A 23,148-nucleotide genomic window follows, 5' to 3' on the forward strand; every position below is an offset into this window, starting at 1 on the left:
CAGCAGGTCTTAATTACAGCTAATTAAAAACAAAAGGAGAATGGCTAATGGATTACAACCTTTAACACCTTTTCAAAATGCCAGAGTGGAACACAAGCCTCCAGCATAAGGAATGCATGCACAGTATAGTCACGTGATTCTTTTCATTTACATTGGTAGAGAGGGTAACCTCATCAGAACACCATTTCAGGTTTAGACAGTGAAGATAAAAATTATAAAAAACAACAACTGTGCACAGAGCACTGATAAGTACAAAACACAAATGAGTACAAATAAGAATATTGGATTATATTTCTTATTTGTTTTAATAATACAAGACAATTTCGTCTCTCAAAAACAAATATCACTGTTATCTTTCATAGCACTGCCAAAAAGTGCAGATACCAAAAAATACCAAGAAACTGTATGTGTGCATGGATGTCACGAAGATGGGTTACACCCGTATTTAGTGTGATAGATGCAGAGCACCCTGTCTTACAGAGCACATTGTTTTAGGAATTGCCTATGTTTTACTATAGTCTTTTTTTCTCCAAAACAGGTCTATTGAATTCCAGGTAATTTGCCCATGCTCAGTTTTTACATAAAAAATGTTTTGTGCTTGCAACAGCACATCCGCATATTCAAGGGTATCCATTAAAAAGCCTTGTCTGTGCTGTGATGTCCTGGCCATTCCTGAATACAGGGAAGGCATTAATACAAGACAACATGAATAGACTCTAGTCAGTTGTCATTGCGTGGTTTCAGCAGTAGAGATCTTCTTTCACACAGGCTTGTAACGTGGAGCCATAATCCCAATCTTTGCAGGGATGTCATCAGAACTGCCACCATCAGACAGTGATGAAAGTTCCCTTAGAAGATAAAGGGGCCTGGGAATACAATCATACCTGCTTGTTTCAGGTCCAGCTCCCTCACTCGTATTTCCAATGAGAAACGTGACCTCTGCCAAGGTGTCAGGCCGCTTACTCTATTCAGGGTTTCTGGTCTGTATCACTTCTTTGATGTCTCGAAATCATAAATCCATGTTTCTGAAAAGCTTTCAATTCTCTGAGTGGCCTCTCTATGTTATTCCCTCAAATGCTACTTGAATATAAGATGACTGCATTGCCCGTGTTTGAAGCGCTCTACTTCAGATGATGCCTTCAAAGGCTACCAAGGACAGTCTCCTCTTCTGTGAAAGATATATGACCTGGGAATAGGAGAAACTCTGTTGTCATCAGCTGGCAATTCATCACTGAGATCAGTGAGTGCTGAAGGGATAAGCCTGTATATCTGTGTTTTTACTTAAATTTGCACTTCCAAGAGATATCTGTGAGTGAACTCTGGCAGAACCAGCTGTTTGACCATCTAAACTGAGCAAATGAGTAAGTGGTGGTTGTTGGTAAGATAATCTTGGAAGAGTACAAGCACACTACACTGACATTAGACTAAGTGGTGGAACGAAAATCTTGACTTAGTCAATAGAATGTTCTACAGTGTATTTACACCCTGGACAATCATGGGCCATATTTTTAAAGCATTTACCCCAGTCTCGTATTTTTTTAAACAGGTAAAACATCTGTTAACTTTAAAAAACTAGAACCAAACAGCTAAAGCCCTGTCCAATTAAATCATATCAGTTGCTTATAAACTGGCTTAAAGGGGCTAAATATGGTTAGCATCTACACTACAGAGCGTTTTATACCAGACTGGAAAGCCGGACTCCAGACCCCTCAGAAGGTGTATATGACCACAGTGCTGTTTTTGTCATGCAGTTATAGTTTCATTTGCAGTTATAGTGTTTGGAGTTATACTGCTTTCTTGTTGTTACAGCTTTCTATTTCTAGTTATATGCCATACTGTTGCATTTTTAACAAGCGCTGTAGCAAACTGTTTACACAGACCCTGTTTATATTGTCTTGCACATTGTGTAGTGAACACACCATTCTTAAAGGTTTCCTTCATTTGTATGCTGTGCAGAGCAAAACATGTTCAGGGCAAAATACGATAAGTGTGTTTGTTTCTCAGCCTCCAAGGCAAGGTGTGAAATGTGTATCAAGTATTTGAGAACCTGGCAACAGAAAAACTTCAAACAGGGAAGAACAAATGTTGGTGTTATATAATAGTATTTTACTGATCGTTATAGAAGTTTTTATTACAAAAATGTGCATTGATTTGCACACTAGTGAAACTGTAGATTAATTAACCAACAGATGACCCAATACTATTGGTATTTTCTGTGGCAAACCTTTATAATGATTGGTTCATATATCCTAGGATATATGAACTAATCATCATAAAGGTTTGCCATATCCTAGGATATATGAACTAATCATCATAAAGGTTTGCCATATCCTAGGATATATGAACTAATCATCATAAAGGTTTGCCATTGAAAAGTGTAGTAAAGCCTAATAAAGCACTGGAAAGGATGGTGCTGCATACTGCAGTTAGGAACTACAGTCATGGGAAAGTACCTGTGTGTTAAGATTGGAAGAAAAAAAACAATGGAAACAGCAAAACAGCACAGAGCAGAGATGTTTTGCTAATTGGTATGGTTTCTTAGTTTCACCTTCATCAAATACAACACAAGCCTAATGTGATTGACCAGCATTTTATTATTTATTTATTATTATTTTCTTGCAGAGCTGAACTTGACAGTTACATCTGCTAGGGGGCCTACATCGCCATCTCCTGGAATCGAACTGAAACCGCAGCAGACAATTTAAATACTGTAGCTCTATTATTATTATTATTATTTGTTTATTTAGCAGACGCCTTTATCCAAGGCGACTTACAGAGACTAGGGTGTGTGAACTATGCATCAGCTGCAGAGTCACTTACAACTACGTCTCACCCAAAGGACGGAGCACAAGGAGGTTAAGTGACTTGCTCAGGGTCACACAATGAGTCAGTGGCTGAGGTGGGATTTGAACCAGGGACCTCCTGGTTACAAGCCCTTTTCTTTAACCACTGGACCACACAGCCTCCTTAACAATGTGATCAAAACAGGGTTTCTTTTCAGGATATTCTCAAAATACATCAAACATGGAATGTTTGTGTCTAGAGCCTGAATCGAGAGCTCAGAACCAGAGGGGTGAAAGTGACATTTTTGTCAAAATGGCATATTATATATCAAATTAAAGCTCTTGATGAGATCTATCTATTGCCAAAAGGACCTGACTACATCGAATAAAGTGAGAACGTAATGAAGACACAACTGCAAAATCTAGGTAAACTTAGTGACAAGAGGGTGTAACTAGCACACTTACACCCCCTGGCACTGAGTGTTGCATTGTGGGATGGCTGAGTGACAGAAGATGAGTCAAAATGGCTGAAAGAAGCAGTAAAATAAAGCTTTGTGTAAAACAATACCTAACTTTTGTGGATATTTGAATTCACTACAGAATAAGAACCAGACCATGTCAATTGCAGAAAATCTTGTAAATTATATTCTACAGTAGTATTTTTTAAGTATAATTTATTGTGAATTGTGTATATGTGAATATTTATATTTTAAAGACACATATTGATTTATTAATTGTTATTAAATTGAAGAAAAACAAGTCTGGGGTAGAACTAGTGAAGAAAACCACACTTTTATCTGCAATGGGTATTCATTGGAAAATCTAACTTTTAAGCAAAATTTCTGGTGCTGTTATTACTTTTTGAAGTTTCAAATTAAAAAAAAAAATAACACTCTTTCATTTTCTTCAAAATTATATTGACACTGTGCATGTACTGATAAATGGCAATTGAACACAAACAATGATGAACAGGCATTTAGCGTTCTATTTGACACCCTCCTAAAGATACATCACAATAACCCTTCAGAAAACTAGTTTTTCTATATACTGTATTTCAATAATTCTTATTTGCTCTCATTTTTCAGTGACATGTATATCCACGGTGAGGTCATGTTATGGCCGACATACTGTAACAATACGGATTACTCTCCCAACAAATGCATCTATATAATGAATGTGCCAATACTGTATATTACTGCATGCAATGAAATACAGTCATCTGCAGTGTAGTCTTCCAACAGCAGAGGGCTCTGTACTCACCTTTAGTTACTCTGGACAGGGATGGAGGGCTTTGCAAAATAACTGGGTTTCCTGATAGATGATCAATGATGGTTTGTCTGCTATACTTGTTGTTAATAACAGCCTTTATTGGCAGGTGACAATATGTGGTGCAGTGGCTTAACCTAAAAAAAAGTAAATAAATAACTTTGTAAATGTATGTTATTAATACGAGTAGTTGTAGTAAGTCGCTGCGTAGTAGGTCGTCAGAGTGACCTCTATATATATGTTTACACGACTTTAGTTACTTTAACGGTACCATCTGCTTCCTTGCTACAGTGTATAGAGATACATGAAATGTAGCCAATTCCATCCCCCGCTCTACGAGTGTCTCACGCGTAGGCGGGACTTTACTCATTACGTCATCGCAAGTCCTGTCAGCCGGTTCGGGGGGTCACAGATAATGGCGGCTAGGTTGAGCCGCTGCTGGAAACTGTTTCGGTTATTCTGTCATTTGTATAGTCTATTACTTGCATCACAACTGGCAAACTGTCATACCTGTAAACATCGCGTACCAGACCCTTCTGAGGTGAGTAAGCTAAACCCTTCACAGTGGGTAGGAGAAAGATGGTATAAGGTGCCTGTAATCGGTGGGGTCATTCAACGCAGGAACCCGGCTAGTGACCAGTGTGATGGGATCAAGTTATCATTTTGCATCGAAACTAATACTATACACGGTACATTTTTAAAGCAGCAAATAAAGTACGTACGGCAATAGCTTCTGAACAGAAATTACATTACGCTGACAACATGTAGTTTCAATTTCATGAGTATTTTGAAATAGTACCGACAGTAGAATCTTTTTTTTAAAAAAATACATTATTAAATAAATAATTTGCCAAACAACCGTTTTTCGTTTAAACAGACACTGTTTAAAAAGAATAAAGTATTTAACAATTGCGATTCTGAGATATTTATATATTGCATACCGCAACGTATGCCAGAGGGTGTGGAGTAAAAAGGGTTTGAACCAAATCTTGGTTCTTCCGTAATGGTTTTATCCTGTACACACGTATTCATATTCTTTCTTGCAAGTTCTCCATATTAAATTAAATTCGGTTTTGAAACGGAAACATGTTGTACAAATAGCTGTCTACAGACGAATTGCCTACCTTTGCCATCTTTATCCCAGCATCTCCACTCCCAGGGTTTTTAATTTACCAGTACATTATTTTGTAAAGGCTTATTCATGTGTGTGCTTCGCTTGCTTTAACGAAGCAGTCTGCCTGGTGTTGTGTTGTATTACATGTGCAGGCTATATTGAATATGGGCAGTGTTGGGTTTGGGAGTCACTTGTCAACAACGGACAATATATAGAGCATGTTTGTTTGAGGCACGTACAGTTGACTCTGCAGACAGGTGTGTTTGTCATTTGTCCAGTGGTGAGATGAATGGATATTCAAATAGAACACACAGGCATATCTGCTCTTTTTTATTTTACTTTTATCCATAGTAACCTTGTTATGACAATATCACAGCAGCGAGCTTAAATTACTGTGATGATTAATAAAGACGTTGATTTCAAACCATATGTAAAATAATGAGTTCATGGGGAAAATACCAGTCACGTGTTACTGTCATTTTGATAAGTGATCTCGTGTATATTATGAATATGTATGCAGTTGTTGTGTGTGTTGGGTTTTTTTTTACATTTATTTAAGACTCCCATTGCATATCAATTTGATCCATTCCTGATTTTACTATGAATTTAATAAGACACACCTGAGCTTGTTACCTATACGCTGTGGCTAATCAAGCTTGTATTAAAACCTGGAATGAGAGAAACTGAATTTTAAAGATAATGTATTTATTTATTTATTTTAACCCAGGTTGTTTACGGAGTTCATTTGGAGTCGGAAAGGATAACCAAGAGAAGTTCTGAGCAACCCTTAAGAATAAAGATCATATATGATTCAAGCATGGAAGAGTAGGTGTTTATTTGTGGAGTGTGCAGTCTTATCCCAAATAAAGTCCATCACAATATCTGCATTGTTAATTTGTATTATTTTTTTCTTTTTGCAGTTTAGTACCAGAGAAAAGAAAACTAGTAACGGTAGGTACAGTATGCTAAACCCACAGTAAAGGCACGGGCAGTGTTGCAGACACAGTGTGGAACACTTTACAATACAAAATACCAAGCGCTGAATTCAAAATCATTTCCCTGTTCTAGATTATTTCTGTATTGTATTCAACTTGGAGTACATTTTGTATTGATTACGTCTTTGTATACGAATGATCTCTTAATGATTATGGGTTGCCAAGAATATTTTTACACATGTTTTTTTTAAAAAAGTGAATTAGTTTTAAAATAATATGCATGTCAACAATGTAAAACAAATCCATTGTTCATTGTCATTCTGTAGCAAAGTCATGTAAATACCCTTACATTTTATTCTGTTTGAGAATTTATTTATTTTTTTATATGTACCCCTTTTAAGCTTTTGCCAATACCTAATGAATGTTTGGTATGAAGTCCATGTGTAAATTAATTCTGTTCTCTTGATTTCAGGATGCACTTTTCCCTCAAGCTATTGATTATTTGCAAAAGGCATTCCAAGTTCGCAAGCAAGCTGGTCCAGTTCTGCTCAGCAGGTGCTCCCTCTTCCACACTATAAATATGAGTTTCTAAAATAGTTTTATAAGAATCATGCACGCACAATACAGCAGAGTAATCTGAGTTGTGTATTAAAAACAAAACATAGCGATATATATTATTTGAAAGCAAGGTTACATGGAAATAGTTCAGCATTCTAAAATCATCTCTTATACAGGCAATGTGCAACCAATCAGTACTTGAGGAAGAAAGATGACCCTCATCGATACTGTCAGGGAGCGTGTGCTGAGACCACACGGTGTGGTCCAGTCATTGTGCCAGAGCAACATCTACAGGTAAGAATAATTATGTTCCCATGGGCTTAGTTGCTTATTTGACTGTTCATGGCTTACACAATCTTTTAATGCCAGATAGCTAAATCACAATGCAGCACTGTATTTTCTACCTGACAAGGTGACATCAATTTGTGGTTAGAAGACTCTTGTATACAATGCAGAGTGTTAATCAACAACGTGTTGTAAATATACCACTAATATCATGTCTACTGCATGGCAATATAATAAACGGTTGTGGAATGGGCTTGTCTTCTTTGTAATTCCTGGGGAGTGCCTGTGTAACACTGCTCTTGGTTCCTCAGCAATGTAAGGTGTGCAGTGAAAATGGCAAGTCTTGTGGGCCTGCTGGAGAGCCTGATGGTGCAGGGCTCCAGGATGCTGACTTTGTGCTGTATGTTAGTGGATTAACCACAGAGCGGTGTGGACAGGAAAACATTGTGGCTTATGCTGCATACTGCCAACTGGAGGCAGCACTGGACAGGTGAGAAATTCAGGATTTAATGGAGAGTCTGTAAGCCACAGTGTGTCTCACTATGTTTTTAGCTACATCTTTGTATGCCGAGTTTATCCACACACTGTAAACGTGTCATGGCCATTTATTGGATGTTATACTGTGTAGCTGTAGGCTGGTCATGGGGTCTACTTTATCATAATACTGATACGTAATGTTTTTTATATCCTTGGTGATATTGCTGACATAGTAGACCATGCTTTTTTTTTGCATTTAGTTGTTTACTAAACTTTTCACCATACAAAAGCATAGTCATAATAAATAAAAATCTTCTAGGACTGAAATGACAAAGAGCACTGATATGCATTTGTTTCAATACCAAACCTTTTCTTCTTTCGTTTAGGCCCATTGCTGGATATGCTAACCTGTGTCCAAATATGATTTCTACGCAACCTCAGGAGTTTATAGGCATGCTGTCCACTGTGAAACATGAAATTATCCATGCGCTGGTAAGAAAGCCTTAACAGTATAAACTGCTGAGCTGGGAATAACCTTCCAGACAACCCTGATCTAATTGTGTGCAGTCTAATAATTGAATAGGTACAGTTTTAATCAGATTGCCATGTGGAGATCCTCTTAGGAAATATTGTAAGGCTATGTTTAGGTATTCCCAGAAGTGAAGCCGTTGTGGAGAGTTTTGTTTTTTTGTAGTGTGTGGGAGGTGGGGGTTGGGGGATTGACAATTATTGATTAGGAGCAGATGAGGTGGCATTCAGTTGCAGTTGTGCAAATGGCAGTATTAAAATATTGTGAAAACTAGGATATACTGCTGGGATCATTAGGTAATATCTCATCAGGGGTATTTGAAATTACTTTTATCTTACACTATAGCAACACTAAAAAAATCTGTGATGAGTGAAAACATTTTCTATATGCAGTTACTTGTCTGAAAGGACCCTCATTGTTCTTGACCAGGAAATTCATGTATATGTATTTTAAACAGGGTTTCTCAGCTGGGCTTTATGCATTTTATCATGATGATGCAGGAAGACCTGTGACACAGAGATATGCAAACGGACTGCCACCATTTAACGAGAGGTATATTTATAGTATTAAAGAAAACAGAAAATGCATGAGAAATTCTTTACTTGCTTATAGCAGCTCTGCTTTGAGACTTGGAAGCTTCATACAAAAATATGTGAAGAGTTTTAATCATTTCCTCCAATAACTGACTCTAACCAGCTTTCAGATAGATTTACTGCTGCTGAACTGGCCTTCTATCATGTCTTCGCTCCACAAAGTTATGATATTATCGAGTATACTATAGAGCAGCAGATGACACTCAAAATAATTAACACTAAAATTGAAGGTATTTATTCATAAATACATTTAAATAAAACATTTAAAGGTGGATTTCTAAATTCTTTCCCCCAGAATTAAACTTTGTATTGTCAGTTTTAAAGGAAAGTGTATGGTAATGCTTCCGATTTCTTTTACAGTCTGGGATTGTACCAGTGGAGTGATCAGGTGGTTAGAAGAGCGTCAAGGTTATGGGATATCCGTGGCAACAGGATGGTGCGTCATGAAGTGCTCCTTCTCGTAACACCTCGAGTCGTTGTAAGCATTCTATATTTCATGTTACAAAACATAAGGTTATATGTAACATATGGCAGCAGTGTGGAGTAGTGGTTAGGGCTCTGGACTCTTGACCGGAGGGTTGTGGGTTCAATCCCCAGTGGGGGACACTGCTGTTGTACCCTTGAGCAAGGTACTTTACCTAGATTGCTCCAGTAAAAAAAAAAAAAAAAAAAAACCAACTGTATAAATGGGTAGTTGTATGTAAAAATAATGTGAAATAATGTATAATGTGATATCTTGTAACAATTGTAAGTCGCCCTGGATAAGGGCGTCTGCTAAGAAATAAATAATAATAATAATAATAATAATAATAATAATATGTATGATTATACAGGGATGTAAATAAGCCTCTTATTGCATTGGAGTACAACTCATTCCAGGTTTTAATATGAGCCTGATTAGCCACAATGTGTATGTAACAATCTCAGGTGTGTCTTATTAAACTCCTAGTAAAACCGGGAATGGATCCAACTGCTATGCAATGGGGGTCTTGCTTCCATCTCTGTTATACTGTGTGCAGGCAGTCAAACAACAGTATATGTTGCATTATGTTTTTAGAGTTGGTGTCTGCATTACTGTCACATTCTAGACAGGATTTCATGTGTAATTTATAGGAAGAAGCCCGAAAACATTTTGACTGCCCAGTCCTGGAGGGGATGGAGCTTGAGAACCAAGGTGGTTTGGGGACAGAGCTCAATCACTGGGAGAAAAGATTGCTGGAGGTACTGTAACTGCTGCTGTTGAAACCTAGCTCTGTGAGCATGTCGTAAAGAACAAAGGATCAGCTTGTTACTGCCACAGTTCACTTTTTAGTGCCTTGTTTGACTGGAAGGTATAAATCAACTGAAAGTGAAGCAAAACAAGTTGATATTTTCTGAGCTGTGTTCAGTCTTAATGTTTGCTCAGTTTCACCGATATGTTGCTAGGGTAAATGAAGAAGTGAAAATGACAGATTATTTTGAAAAAAAAACATAATTAGCTTTTATGTGGTCTGGTTTCCTTATGTCAGCAAAGTGGAGGATGTTTTGTGTTTGTTCACAAAATGCAGTCCAAATGATTTTGAAGCTGAAAACATCATTTTCACTTCCATGGCAATGATATAGACATTAAGTTAAAACAAAATATATTATGTATGCTTAATTACCCTTTCCCTGTACAAAAAACACCTGACGTTTAGTTGACCATTTTAAATAATCTGAATGCTATTTCCTGTTCTCCAGAATGAGGCCATGACAGGATCTCACACACAGAACAGAGTGTTTTCTAGGATTACCTTAGCAATAATGGAGGACACTGGGTAAGCAGGAGGAACCTAAAGTTTTTTTTTTCTTGTCTTCTTTTCCAACATTATTTAAATGTATAATGAAATTATGATGGTGTTCCATGCATTTGCAGCTGGTACAGAGCCAATTACAGCATGGCAGAAAGACTGGACTGGGGAAGAGGAATGGGCTGTGACTTTGTAATGAAGAGCTGCAAGTTCTGGATGGACAAGCAAAGACACACGTAAGTCCTGTAATAAGGTGTAAATGGATACATTGCCACTTTTTTAGTTAAAACTTATCTTGGAAAGCTGTTAAGCATTGTGTGTTATAACTAAGCCAAATCCCAGATATGGACAATCTCTACTCCATTTTAGCACAGCTATTCATAGAACTTTTTTTTTTTTTTCATTAAAAGAAATTGGAACCAAGTGATTAAGCATTACTGATTGTCAAATGCATGATACCCACCTGTGTCGTCTTCTTTGTCTAGGAAGCAGAAAGCTGCTCCTTTCTGTGATGCTTTGAGGAGTAATCCTTTACAGCTCACATGCAGGCAGGACCATATGGCTGTGGCAGTGTGCAATTTACAGAAATATATGAAAAATATACCAGCGGAGTATCAGGTACAGTAATTGGGTATCGATTTCTTGCTGCTTGTTGAGAATCGCTTTGTTTTTGTGGCAACTAGCATTTTTTTTTTTTTTTTTTATCTCCAGTATTTCGATGGCATCCCTGGCATCCCTTTTCAAGATTTGCCTTACTACGGTGGCTCAGTGGAGATAGCCGACTACTGCCCGTTCAACCAGGAATTCAGCTGGCATCTGAGTGGGGAATTCCAGCGCAGTTCTAACTGTAGAATTGCTGAAAACCAGCCAGGTTAGTGGCACAGTGAAAACCTACATACTAACAAGCTGTCTATAAAACGGTTTATTTTGGTGGCCCCCAGTGGTTCACCTAGTAAAAGCACAGCTGATTGGAGTGCAGAGTGAGTCACAGAAGCTTTTGTTCAAATCCTGCTTGCGCCGCGTTGCTGATCTTGGCTGGTGGGACCCAAAGTGAGATCTGAATTGGCCTTTGCTCTCCCACAGGATTAGGGAGGAAAATAGCCTGAGCACAGTCATCCTCCTTGCACTGCATCAACCCACACTGAAGTAAGTCAGCTAATTCTAGAATTAGCTGACTTACTTCAATGGTCCCTTTTTGAACCTGCACTTTTTTCATTGATGTAGTTTGAACTGTTTTATATTTCATTTTATTGTTTTCATGGATTTTATATAGAAAATCCTAAAATGCATAGACCATTTAGGAATTTACATAAAAAATGGCAGAAGGTTGTGCAACTCTGAATGGAATTATTGAATATTTTGCACCACCAGATCAGTCTAGAAACTATGGTGCTGAGCAGTATGGCCCGGACTCTGTCTGCCTGCTGCAGGGATCTGCCTTTGTCATGGAGCAGTGCACAAGAAGAATGGCTTACCCAGACTGGGGTAGTGGCTGCTACAAGGTACTGCTCATTGAACTCAACACACCTCATCAGATAATGTAACATCTATTACATGCACCTATTGACATGCTACAGGTATGGAAATACAGTTGGATTCATGTCAGGTTTTACTTTTAGCTTCATTAACCACCTTTTATTAACCTATAGGTAACAAACCTCATGTATATAAGCTTTAATAACTAGTCTGATAGTAAAACCTGGAGTGGTTTAAACTGCTATGCAATGGAAGTCTTGTTCCCATCCCTGAGCTATGACGGCATCCCTTAAGGCTCAAGGTGGCCAAGTATATCATCCTTTTCCCAATAAAAAGCTTGGCTTGTTTGTTTTTTTTAGATCTCCTGTTCTTCCCAAGGGCTAACGGTTTGGATTCAGGACAATGCGTACTTGTGTAGCCGTGCCGGACAGTTGCTGATCATCAACGTGGAGATGAGTGGCTGGGTATACACAGGAAGCTTGGTCTGTCCATCTTGTTTTGACTTCTGCAGGTCATGTCCTCCTGAACGAGATCCTCCTCCCTTTAATAAGTCAAGACGCATTCCAATAGGTAACTTTTAAAGATTGCTAATTATATATATATAATACAGCGGTTTCAAATAATTTTGCTTTAAAGTCTCACTGAACCGACACATTTCAATTGAAAGCCAGTTAATCTTTTAAATCACACAGTTAGGTTGTGCTGTGTGTATAATCTCCAAAGTGATATATATTCTAATATTCCAGCCTTATAACATGTTTTGAGACAGAATGACATATTTAATGATCTGAATAACAACTACAGTAAGTATATATACTGACGTGGATTAGAAAGTTTAGTCTGGCTTGTGTATTTTTGGCTTAAAAAATATGTAAAACACCCAAAAAAAAAATTGGATCTATTTTAATGATTTAAGTGGTGGTCTATTTACCTCCTTGAGTCTCTTAATGTGAATAAATGTTATCCTGCCATTAAATCAGGTGCTTTACAGTATGCTCTGAAACAATTAACAAGCTGCTGCTGCTGCTGCTGCTTTGTACAGATCCGTGTTCCAGTTCTTCCAGCCTGGTGGTCACCCTGTGGCTGCTCCTGATCAATCTCATCCCCCTGCTCGCTGGATTCCTGCTGTGTGCCTGGAACTAAACCCCCGGTATGGGAACACAGACTGAATTAAGTTGTCTGCACCAGAACACTGCCACTGGTTTCAGAAGAAGCAGAGTTGTTTCTACCCGAAACACAAACAAGGTCTGCTGGAAAAAGCCATCACACTACTTGTAGTGTCCTTGCAAATTATGAAGTGCCACTGTCTTGTATATAGTACGAGATGGATACCTCAGTATAATTTAAGCTGTAAAACCTAGGAGGCAAGTTGTTTTGGTGCTGCTTGTTCCCCCACACACATTGCTGTAATGTGTTTCTTTGAGTATATTTGTGAGAGTTATTGGAGTCGTACCTGATTACTGGATTGAATATAATACAGAGTTTATTAGACATGGGATCGAGTTATTAGATTTGGTTAGGCATCCAGAAGTGAGGATTGCAGATACCAAATTGTTTGATGTACTGTATGGTGAAGGTGTGGCATTAATGGGCATTTAAGCTTTTTTTTATTTATTTAACATTATTCTTTCAACATTGTCTTTTGTATCTCGATGCATCTACGTTTTTAGTCTGAGAACTTTTAAAGGGTTGAATACCAAGGCTTTAATATCCAGTAAAGAACAAAAATAGTATGAATAGTTTATTAAGCAGATGCCTTTATCCAAGGCAACTTACAGAGACTAGGTTGTGTGAACTATGCATCAGCTGCAGAGTCACTTACAACAACATTTCACCCAAAAGACGGAGCACAAGGAGGTTAAGTGACCTGCTCAAGGTCACACAGTGACTCAGTGGCTGAGCCAGGATTTGAACCGGGACCCCCTGGTTACAAGCCCCTTTTCTTTAACCACTGGACCACACAGCCTGGATTGGATTTAAAGCCTTGATCATCACTCCTGTAGGTATCATTGCTGTTGCAGTATAATTTGAGATGTAACTTGCAGACCACAGATTTCAGTGAATCTGGATTGACATATCATAAATTGCAGCTTCAAGTGGAAACACTATTATAGGGCATAGCACATGGGCTGTAAACCTAGGCACTGTATATTTGTAAATAGGGATATGTAACTTTTACAGTTTTTTCAAATTATTAATTAAAGAAAATGCATATTTTAAATGACAACAGTTAGTGCACTAGCAGAAAAAAGCAGCATTTGCTGCACTTTTCCTTGAAGAAAATGTATTCAGTGTGAATATTGTCCTTATGCAGGATTGTGTTTATTTTATATAAGCACAACAATACACACACTGATGTATTTTATAGACTCTGATACTCCTGACTTTTAAGGGGCAGGAGTAACATTTTGCAAGACATTGTTTAGAAATGTAGTGTATTACAGCAGCTTGTTTCTTGCAATACTTGTGCAGTATAGCGTGCTGTACAAGCTCTAAGACAATAAACCTACCAATTATGAGCAACCCCTCATTCCGTCAATATGCCTAATCAATGTACTGAAAATCACTCGCTTACAATAATAATGCCCATTCATTCTCTTAAGCATGCCCCCTTTAACACACTCGGCATGGGCTAAGCCCACTGACTAACACTAAACAAGATTAACATAATGTTGAATTCTGCAAAGCGTTGTATGAAGTTCCTACTGTACAAGTACTCTGAAAATAGTTTCAAGTAAAAGTTTTGACTGTTGTACGTAAGCCTTACATATCTGACAAGGTAAATGTATCCTGGCCTGTCGGATTACTGGGGTTGATGCACTGTTCCTGTACCAGGGTGCCTACAGAAGTGTCATCTTAAGAAACGTATTGCACTCCTGGGTTACATTTATTTTTAAGCAGTTTTTAGTGATCGGTGATTGTTACAGTGAATTGATCTTCTCTTGACACTAAATATATTTGGTTACCTTTCTAGTTCTGTATGAACAAGGACCCAAAAAGGACTCTGTTTACATATTGAAAATATTAGCAATGATTCTTTTTTACAATTTCATTTTTGCACTGGTTTTATCGTAGATGCACATAATAGTGGGATTTCAGTATTACTTTTTGTTGCTGCTTTTTTAAATATTCATTATACTCAATGTAATTACCCTGCAATTTTGTTCAAACTCGCCTGCTTGTAAAGCTCTATGACCTGGTCTTTCTTTATCTGCACAGTGTTATTTACACACCAATATCTACAATGTTTTAAAACTACTGAAACTGTTTTAATTGCACATACCTTTTTAAGTCACATGTTTTATTTATTTTACTCATGAAATGTCTTCTTTAGACAACATTCTCTTTGGAATACAATATGCTTCTGTAGTGTTCCGTAGTGCCAAGCTTGGATAGCATGAAGAACATGGGATTTACACCAGTTACTAGCAAGGGGATCATTTTGTATATTTGTTTCCAGGCCGTCTGCCATACTTGAAGGTTTGTATTCAACAAAATCCCAAATAGAAAAATATATATATGGAGGAAATTCTAGATGGAATTAGTTATTCACCTTGCTAGATAATGTTAACTCATCTTCTACATATAATATGCTCTGCTTTGAAAGTATCATGTGTGCAGTCTAAGGTGGAATCCCTGTATTCTGACCACCTAGAGAGAAGCAGTACTGACTCGCAGCATCTTAAAAACAGCTTTTAAGAGCAAAGAGGAAAGATGTGCACCTTAACTGAGCTAAACCTGAACTTCTGCAAAGCTGGTGCAACTGAGCCCAGGTCTTTAGAAGAACGTGGACACAAGGAGAGTTCACTATGGTTGTATATTGTATTGTTGTAAAGCACCTTGAATGCTGTGAAAGACACTACAGTATATAGCTCCAGAATCTGTTACCAGAGCTTTGTTAATAGTAAATGACAACCTGCAAGGGCTCTGTACTCTAGTCATAGGTTTAGAGTTGTCTGCTATGTAATGAGACCAAAGACATTTCTATAGATAAATCTGAGCTTGCTTTAAAAAAAAAAAAAAAACATACTTCCACAGGATATCATTTTAGAGAAAGAGATGCTGCAATGGTGAATTTAGCCTCTTTGTCCTGCTTATTTTACATTAGAAAAAAAGGGCTAATTCTTTGCGTTGGGACTCATTTATTATTGTTTTGATTTGTAGCTAGTTGTATGCACTATGTTAGAAGTGATCAAAATAATGTGAATGTTGGAAATCTTTCAAATAAATGATTTGAAACAGTGTGTGCCCCTAATTAGTTGAAAATCAAGATTACTGTAATGAAAGACTTGCATATGGGTGTGTACATGGTCCCTATAACAACAAGTATTGGTGAGCATGTTTCTACTTATTGATCACTGCTTCACATGTGGCTTTCAAAGGTCATTCCAGTCCAGGACCTTATCCTCTGTACTTGTATATTATGAACCACTCATACGTCATATATTATTTAACACAATGCTTGAGGTTTTCAGAATCTGGTGGTGACCAGGATCTCTGGCTTGGGAATGGTCGTAATAATGGGAACCTGAATTTGCTCAAACATCACAACTGAACGTGTATACTTGTTTCTCACACCACAAGAGTGAAAAAGCATTTTTATCATTTGAATTCTTGATGGAGAAGTTACTCATAAATGATCAGAGCATCTTCAAAAGACTTGTTTTTTGGAATTCTTGCATGTTTTGTGTTATTAAAAGAAAGCATAAGGCTATCATGCCATTTTATGGATAGCTCTTAGCTTTTGAACCACCCCGGTTTCTTCTAAAAAAAACAAGAGACAGGCAGCAAGTAGGCCAATGAAATGGTTTAATGGTTAAAGTACAAAGCATTTAAAATGTAGGAGAGAACCATGGAGTGGGTAGAGTAGGATGGAGCAGGACCATGTGTTCCCCTGGTCACATGTGCTGGGGGTGGTTCTGTAAGCAAGTAATGAATTCTTGGACTGGCCTGCCCTCAAAGCAAATCAAATACACGGCAGTAAACAGTGGAAATCTGCAGAAAGAGAAAGAAAAGGGTGTGTGTGTGTGTGTGTATATATATATATATATGACACATACATACATACATACAATGTGTGTTACTGGAAGTTTGAGTCTGGCACTGTACTTTCACACTTGATCCCTTTAGAGGGCAAGTCCATACTGGCAGCGTGTCAGAATGATTACATCCCTCTTGTTCTCGAGCTGCACCTAGTTGGAAGCAGGCCAGCAGGGTTTAGTAAATTAAGCAAGTGCCCCCATCACCGAGATATCAGCAGGGCATGTCGCAGTCAGATACATGCCTTCCAATGCTTTTTACAAGCTCAGCCAGGCCATTTAAACAGATGCACAACTTCCACTCTCAGAGCAGCAGTGTGGAGTAGTGGTTAGGGGTCTGGACTCTTGACCGGCGGTTTGTGGGTTCAATCCCAAGTGGGGGACACTGCTGCTGTACCCTTGAGTAAGGTACTTTACCTAGATTGCTCCAGTAAAAACCCAACTGTATAAATGGGTAATTGTATGTAAAAATAATGTGATAACTTGTAAGAATTGTAAGTCGCCCTGGATCAGGGTGTCTGCTAAGAAATAAATAATAATAATAATAATAATAATAATGTTCACTTGTAACTCAGTCACAAGTTTCACAATCTACAGTATATAAGAAATACCTCAAAACTCTTTTGTTTCTGTTAGAAAGTATTTAAGCAAGTTATATATATATATATATATATAGATAGATAGATATGGTTTTATATATATATATATATATCTTAACACTTACTTGTTAACCATATTCTTATTTTTAAGAATCTTGTACACCTCTGTTGATGTTTGGGGACCCTGCAGCTTCTGTCCATTAAGCATTTCTTTTTCCAGCTCCTCTATGGACTAGATAGGAAAATACGTTGTTAGAATCCATACAGATGTATGCTCATAATTTCTCTTTGGGTTCCTGGTAATAAGATGCCACAAATTCTACCCCCATTCAGCATACAAAACAAAGCTCAGGAATAGTGCTCAAATCAGGATGTAGTTTTGCAATATTATGCCAATGAGTCAGACAGCACAACACCTACATTGGCAAAGAATTTAGAAGACAAAAAGTGAAACATACCCGTTTCCAGATGGCACTTACTTTTTTTGTTTTCACAAATGCTTCTGCTACCTTCCTGTTGCGACCTCCGTAGCAGGTGGTGATGAGATCGGCCACTCCGCAGCTCTCCAGGAAGGTGACAGAGGTTACTGTCCCTTTACAGAATAACTTTGCAAAGGCCACCATTTCCATCAGACCCAAGCGAATCACTGCCGCCTTGGTGTTATCACCCAAGCCCAGCCCATCACAGAATCCAGCGCCAACTGCAACAATGTTCTGTGAATGACGGGAAACACAGAGTGAAACGGGCAGCCACTCGTTTAGCACCAAGTCACTTTAAGAAAGTCTAAATAGTCTCAGTGTCGATAAAAAAAAAGGTTTGGTAAAGTTCACTTCTCACCTTCAAAGCACCACAGAGCTCTACAGTATCACATTCTTCCACCACTGTGATTCTGAAGTTTGGCGTCTGAAACAGCTCCTTAAAAATCTGACCATGCTGCACGTTTCTGCATCCTATATAGAAACAAGAAGACGTTCATTCGGTTCTTCTAATCATGACCCAACAAGCCAGACTATATAATTTCAAATTATGCCTCAAATGTGTATTGGGAAGTGTTACATTTGACATTTCTGTGCCAAGAGGGGTACATTAAAATTCTGACAGTGGTTTAAGTGTTCCATTGGAATTTCATGTAAGCATCCAACTATAAGCAATGCTTTATATAGCATAATGGATATTTCTATAATACAAGTAATCAGTCATGCAGTTAAACTTTTAGCAAGCAGTATTAGCCGTGTCTATATATAAAGGATGGAGAGGATACAGCTCCCTTGCATTTTTGTTTCATATGCTCCAATTCGTGTAAGGATTACCTATGGTTGTTTCACAGAACTTCTCATCGGCCACCTCACTAGCGATATTGGCGCCCATCAGCACGCTGACTTCAATCTCCAGTTTCTCTCGAATGATGTTGGAGATGAGCTTTAAGCCATCAGGACCTTCATCCACACCCTGCAGTCAGGAATGAAAACAGCACGTTGAATGGAGGGAAGCGGACTGACACCCCCTACTTCCAGACAGGGCTCTCAGCCTCTCAGGAGGAAAGCTAAACAGAGTTACAGATCGCTAGTTAAAGACTTAATACAATTGCAGTTATGGTTTATAGCTCATGAGCCTAGCAGAAAACCGTGTGCCTGTTTTCCAACCTTAATGAGTGATATTCCAAATGTCTCTGGTTTGATTTTGGGCTTGATCTGATCGCATAGTTTGGAAATAAACTGATGAGGGACAACGAAGACCAGAATATCTGCACCAGTTGAGGCTTCAGCTACATCTGGGACAGCAACCTGGGGAAAAAATAAATAAACATGGATCAGGTGTGCAGGAGGGGGCCACCTCACTTCAGTAGCAACGTTTCACTAACTTGAGTTTCTGCACTCGTTCCCTTAAATGCTGACTCTACTTTCTGCTGGTTTCACAGAGCCTGATTAGCCGCAGTCCTGGACTGTCTTACCTATGACAGCATTAAGTAGTTTATTAGGTATGGTCTGTGAGGACAGGAATTGGCTACACCTGATAAGTAACTATTTGTAACTTTGACTAGTTGCATGTTTTTCAAAATAAGTTACTGTAACTAGTTACAGTTTTGTTCTAGAAACTTGTAAGTGTAATGGATTACTTCCACAACACCGACCAAGTGACTGAGGGAAATTTGTGTTTTTACCTGGATCAGTTTGCTTTGGGACTGTGAAGGACCAATGAAAGCTTTTCAATTGTTATTCCAGAAGATAAACCAGAGTGAACACTAAATGTAATCAAAACTGAATAAGCTTTAGTCCAGTAGATACGGGTTTAAGCATGGGACATCTTCAACAATCAATTGCATTATGCCTTGCTCTTTGTTATGAAATACTGTGCAACAAGCCTCTGGAGCAGAAGTCAAAGTGTTGACAAATTAGACACTGCATCAGCACCATGGGTATTCATACTGCACATTACACGCCTTACCACATTTTTAGGCAGTTTGTGTCCCGGCAAATACTTCACATTTTCATGTTCGCTGTTGATTATCTCCGTCAGCTTTTGGCCATTAACCACCTCTTCAAAAACCCACATGTTCACTATGGGATCGAATCTGTTGGATCCTGTGACATTCTTGCCAATAATTTTGGCAATAGCTGATCCCCTAAAAACAAATGTATAGTGTTGTGGCAGGGAAATGGATTAAATGCAGTCAAGGTTAAAATAAAGAGAAAGATAAAACTGCAACACTGGGCTCATGAGGTTGGCACCGTTTCAAGGCTTGGGTATTACACCAATATAGGGCGAAGAGTAAGTACACAGGGCAAAGGGTGAGTGCTTTGATAAGCCCGTTGATAGACTGGCCCATCCCATGGAGCTCCCTGCTCTCATTACCGCATTAATTATAGTGAACTGTTCTTGAATCCCAAACGCAACTTTAATGGATACAGGAGACCAAGTACAGTAGTTCCACACTACGTACGAGTATAGGCAAATAAGTTAAGAAGTAATTTGGTGGTTGTTAAGTAATCTTTCACAAATTTGTCTGAAGTCTGATAGTCCCAAGTAGCGACAGTTGAAACTCAATCACACATTCGAGTATTAATTTAAAAATAGATATAAGGTGGATTTGTACAGCAACAACAACGAGTCTATAGTAGGTGGAGACAAATAATTTTTGAATGGCATGGTTTAGTATAGCGCTAATCCAAATAAACGAAGGTGCAGCTAAATTAACAACTGTAGACTACTCAAATTAATACAACTCACCAGTTTCCTGATCCAACAATGCAAACTTTCTTTCCAGGCATTTTTGTTACTTTATTTCTTTCACTGGTCGTGTCAGAACTTCACAAAAGTTATACTATATAAGTAGCCTGGGTGCAGCTCAGTACGGCAGTAAACGTCCTGCTTTCTGGTGATTATTCCAGTTGTCGATTAGTGCTATGCAGATCAGATTCCGTAGAGAAATAAAGTAAATTTTTAACTGTGTCAACATTCTGACTCCTCCCACCCACTGCTTCCCGATCCCTCTTACAGCTTTCTGCTTTTGGAATTGATTGAGGAACGGTAATTCCTCACGCCAAATTGTCAGCGAGAACGGACATTCGAGTTTAATGGCAATTTGTTTTGTCAACATGGAAATATACTAGGGAACTCAATTATTTTGACGTCTGTGTTATTTATATTAAACGATTTATTGATATTTTAAAATCGACTAGTCGCACGCATCGCACGTGTTTGGCTCTTTTTTTTTCGATATCTCCACTTTAAATAGCTGGGCACTTTTGATAACTTGGTGTATATTTTCTGTCTAAACTGTGGAAGCATGTACTAAAGATACACCAACACCTTTTATTATATATATACACACACACCACCCACTCCATATATCGCGGGTGTCGGGGTATAAATCCGCTATGTAGGCCTATCGAGGGCCGCGATATAGCGAGAGACCCATAGAAAAACAAATAGGCTAACAATACTGTACAACCACTCCCTCGTTTTTTATCGTGGGCGTCAGGGTCCAGTATAAATCCTTTAAGCAACCTACTTGTTCTCAATTTCCGTATAAAAAGCAGCACCCCGTTTTAATTCGTACAGCGGAATTGCTTCTCATCAACTTCAGTCCAATTAATTTGAGTCTTCCTCTCCTTTCTCAAATGCACAAGATGTTTAATTTGCTTTGTGTTGTTGTGCAGTAGGTGTGTATATGATAACAGTACGATATTAATGCTTTTTAATTGACTTGTATATTGTTGTTTGTGATGTGCAGTACAAAATAATACGAACAGTAATTCTAAGCCTATGTAGAGAGAGAGAGAGAGAGAGAGAGAGAGAGAGAGAGAGAGAGAGAGATGTAATGGGAACTGCAGCCCCAGAACCAATGCTATAGCTTATTTAAAATGTTATTTGATTCATATGTTTTGCTGAACTATAGGGAACTAGGAGGCTGGGTGATTGAGTGGTTAAAGAAAGGGGCTTGTAACCATAGAGGTTTCTGCTTCAAATCCTGGCTCAGCCACTGACTCACTGCATGACCCTAAGCAAATCACTTAACCTTCTTGTGCTCTGTCTTTCGGGTGAGATGTTGTTGTAAATGACTCTACAGCTAATGCATAGTTCACACACCCTAGTCTCTGTAAGATGCCTTGGATAAAGGCATCTGCTTAATAATAATAATAAATAACATTCAAAATTGAACAAATCATACTGTAAGTAGGCACATGGATGGTAGGCTATCCTACAGTAGTACTGTCACAATTAAAACTTGTTTAAGATTTATACATAAATAAATAAATAAATACCCCACTAAGATTCTTCTTGGGGGGGGGGGGGGGGGTTACGGTAATGAACCAGAGAATACCATTAAGCCTTGATTGATGAGTTAGCATTTGAAATTGAAGGTGTGGCATTTAATAACTTGATTATCTTGCTAAGTATGACTCACAGGAGATTTCATTTTACAGTAGCCCTATAATTTGTAAGTACTTTTTGATTGTCTCCTCCTACACAAGTTGTCGTTAGGAATAAACTATGGTAGGTGTGGACGCTGTGGCTGCTAGTTTCAGAGCTAGTTATAGTAGAGCAGGGTTCTACATTCAAGCAGTTAACTCAAGCAAATTGTACATGTGCCATTCCTAATTAGCTTTTTTGCAGGTTTCCTGCTATTTTAATAGTCCACCTCATGGACTGTGTGTTTGCTAATAACTAGGTTGTTTGTGGGGTAATTTGTTGCCTAAGTGAAGAGACTATCAAAGAAACTCAAATTGTGATTGGTTGATTTCTTTTACGTGACTTATAATTAATGATGCAGTAGGTTACGGAACAACATATCCTAATGTCAAAACACTGATTAAGGCATTTACCTAATAATTTACTTGAACTAGGCAAAATTATACCAAATAATATTAGCACTGCGTTGTGATGATGTCATGTCATTCCTTGCATGACGGTGTTGTGACATCATTATTTCTCACAGCAGCATCTAGGGTTATATGATGCATGCGTTCCATAATACGTTTCGTCCTTTATCAAGAATAACAACAGTATTTTTGTTCAGATAATGGCGAACCCCTGTTGCTTTTCTTAATTAAAAAAAAGTCAAATATAACCGCCTTAATGAAAACAATTAACTAAAATTATTCTTATGACATTTTTTCTAATTATCATTATAACATTACGTTGGTCGGATTAGTGTCACAGAGCTGCATTCTATGTCATAATGAGTTCTGAAAGCACTTGTGGCGTGAAAAATATTTGAATA

At 38.1% G+C, this 23,148-nt stretch overlaps 2 protein-coding genes across 2 annotated transcripts; one reads left to right on the forward strand and one right to left on the reverse strand.

The window, feature by feature from the left end:
* Positions 1-4,366: 4,366 nt before the first annotated feature.
* On the forward strand, positions 4,367-16,027 carry lmln (leishmanolysin-like (metallopeptidase M8 family)). Its single transcript, XM_034045334.3, has 17 exons — positions 4,367-4,590; positions 5,891-5,988; positions 6,084-6,114; positions 6,571-6,653; positions 6,833-6,950; positions 7,253-7,431; positions 7,805-7,910; positions 8,405-8,499; positions 8,901-9,018; positions 9,654-9,761; positions 10,260-10,336; positions 10,435-10,545; positions 10,795-10,927; positions 11,021-11,180; positions 11,681-11,811; positions 12,145-12,355; positions 12,828-16,027. Exons 1-17 carry the CDS (start codon positions 4,465-4,467, stop codon positions 12,926-12,928), a joined length of 1,986 nt encoding a protein of 661 aa, XP_033901225.1. The 5' UTR covers positions 4,367-4,464; the 3' UTR covers positions 12,929-16,027.
* A 550-nt stretch (positions 16,028-16,577) lies between these two features.
* On the reverse strand, positions 16,578-20,864 carry LOC117427007 (glycerol-3-phosphate dehydrogenase [NAD(+)], cytoplasmic-like). The gene is made up of 8 exons (XM_034045336.3): positions 20,652-20,864; positions 19,869-20,046; positions 19,067-19,207; positions 18,734-18,872; positions 18,261-18,373; positions 17,903-18,136; positions 17,549-17,655; positions 16,578-16,780 (listed from the first exon to the last, which is right to left on the reverse strand). Exons 1-8 carry the CDS (start codon positions 20,690-20,692, stop codon positions 16,684-16,686), a joined length of 1,050 nt encoding a protein of 349 aa, XP_033901227.1. The 5' UTR covers positions 20,693-20,864; the 3' UTR covers positions 16,578-16,683.
* Positions 20,865-23,148: the final 2,284 nt, after the last annotated feature.

The sequence above is a fragment of the Acipenser ruthenus genome, chromosome 11 (assembly GCF_902713425.1).
Source record: "Acipenser ruthenus chromosome 11, fAciRut3.2 maternal haplotype, whole genome shotgun sequence".
In the NCBI taxonomy this organism is placed as follows: domain Eukaryota; kingdom Metazoa; phylum Chordata; class Actinopteri; order Acipenseriformes; family Acipenseridae; genus Acipenser; species Acipenser ruthenus.

Bases quoted from the DNA above. Each gene is read 5' to 3' on its own strand.
- lmln (XM_034045334.3), top strand. From the start codon at position 4,465: ATGGCGGCTAGGTTGAGCCGCTGCTGGAAACTGTTTCGGTTATTCTGT. The intron at 7,432-7,804 runs GTGAGAAATTCA...TCTTTCGTTTAG, and splicing joins CTGGAGGCAGCACTGGACAG to GCCCATTGCTGGATATGCTA. The intron at 9,019-9,653 runs GTAAGCATTCTA...TGTAATTTATAG, and splicing joins TCGTAACACCTCGAGTCGTT to GAAGAAGCCCGAAAACATTT.
- LOC117427007 (XM_034045336.3), bottom strand. From the start codon at position 20,692: ATGCCTGGAAAGAAAGTTTGCATTGTTGGATCAGGAAACTG. The intron at 18,873-19,066 runs GTTGGAAAACAG...TCCTGACTGCAG, and splicing joins TTGGAATATCACTCATTAAG to GGTGTGGATGAAGGTCCTGA. The intron at 18,374-18,733 runs GTAATCCTTACA...GTTTCTATATAG, and splicing joins GTTCTGTGAAACAACCATAG to GATGCAGAAACGTGCAGCAT.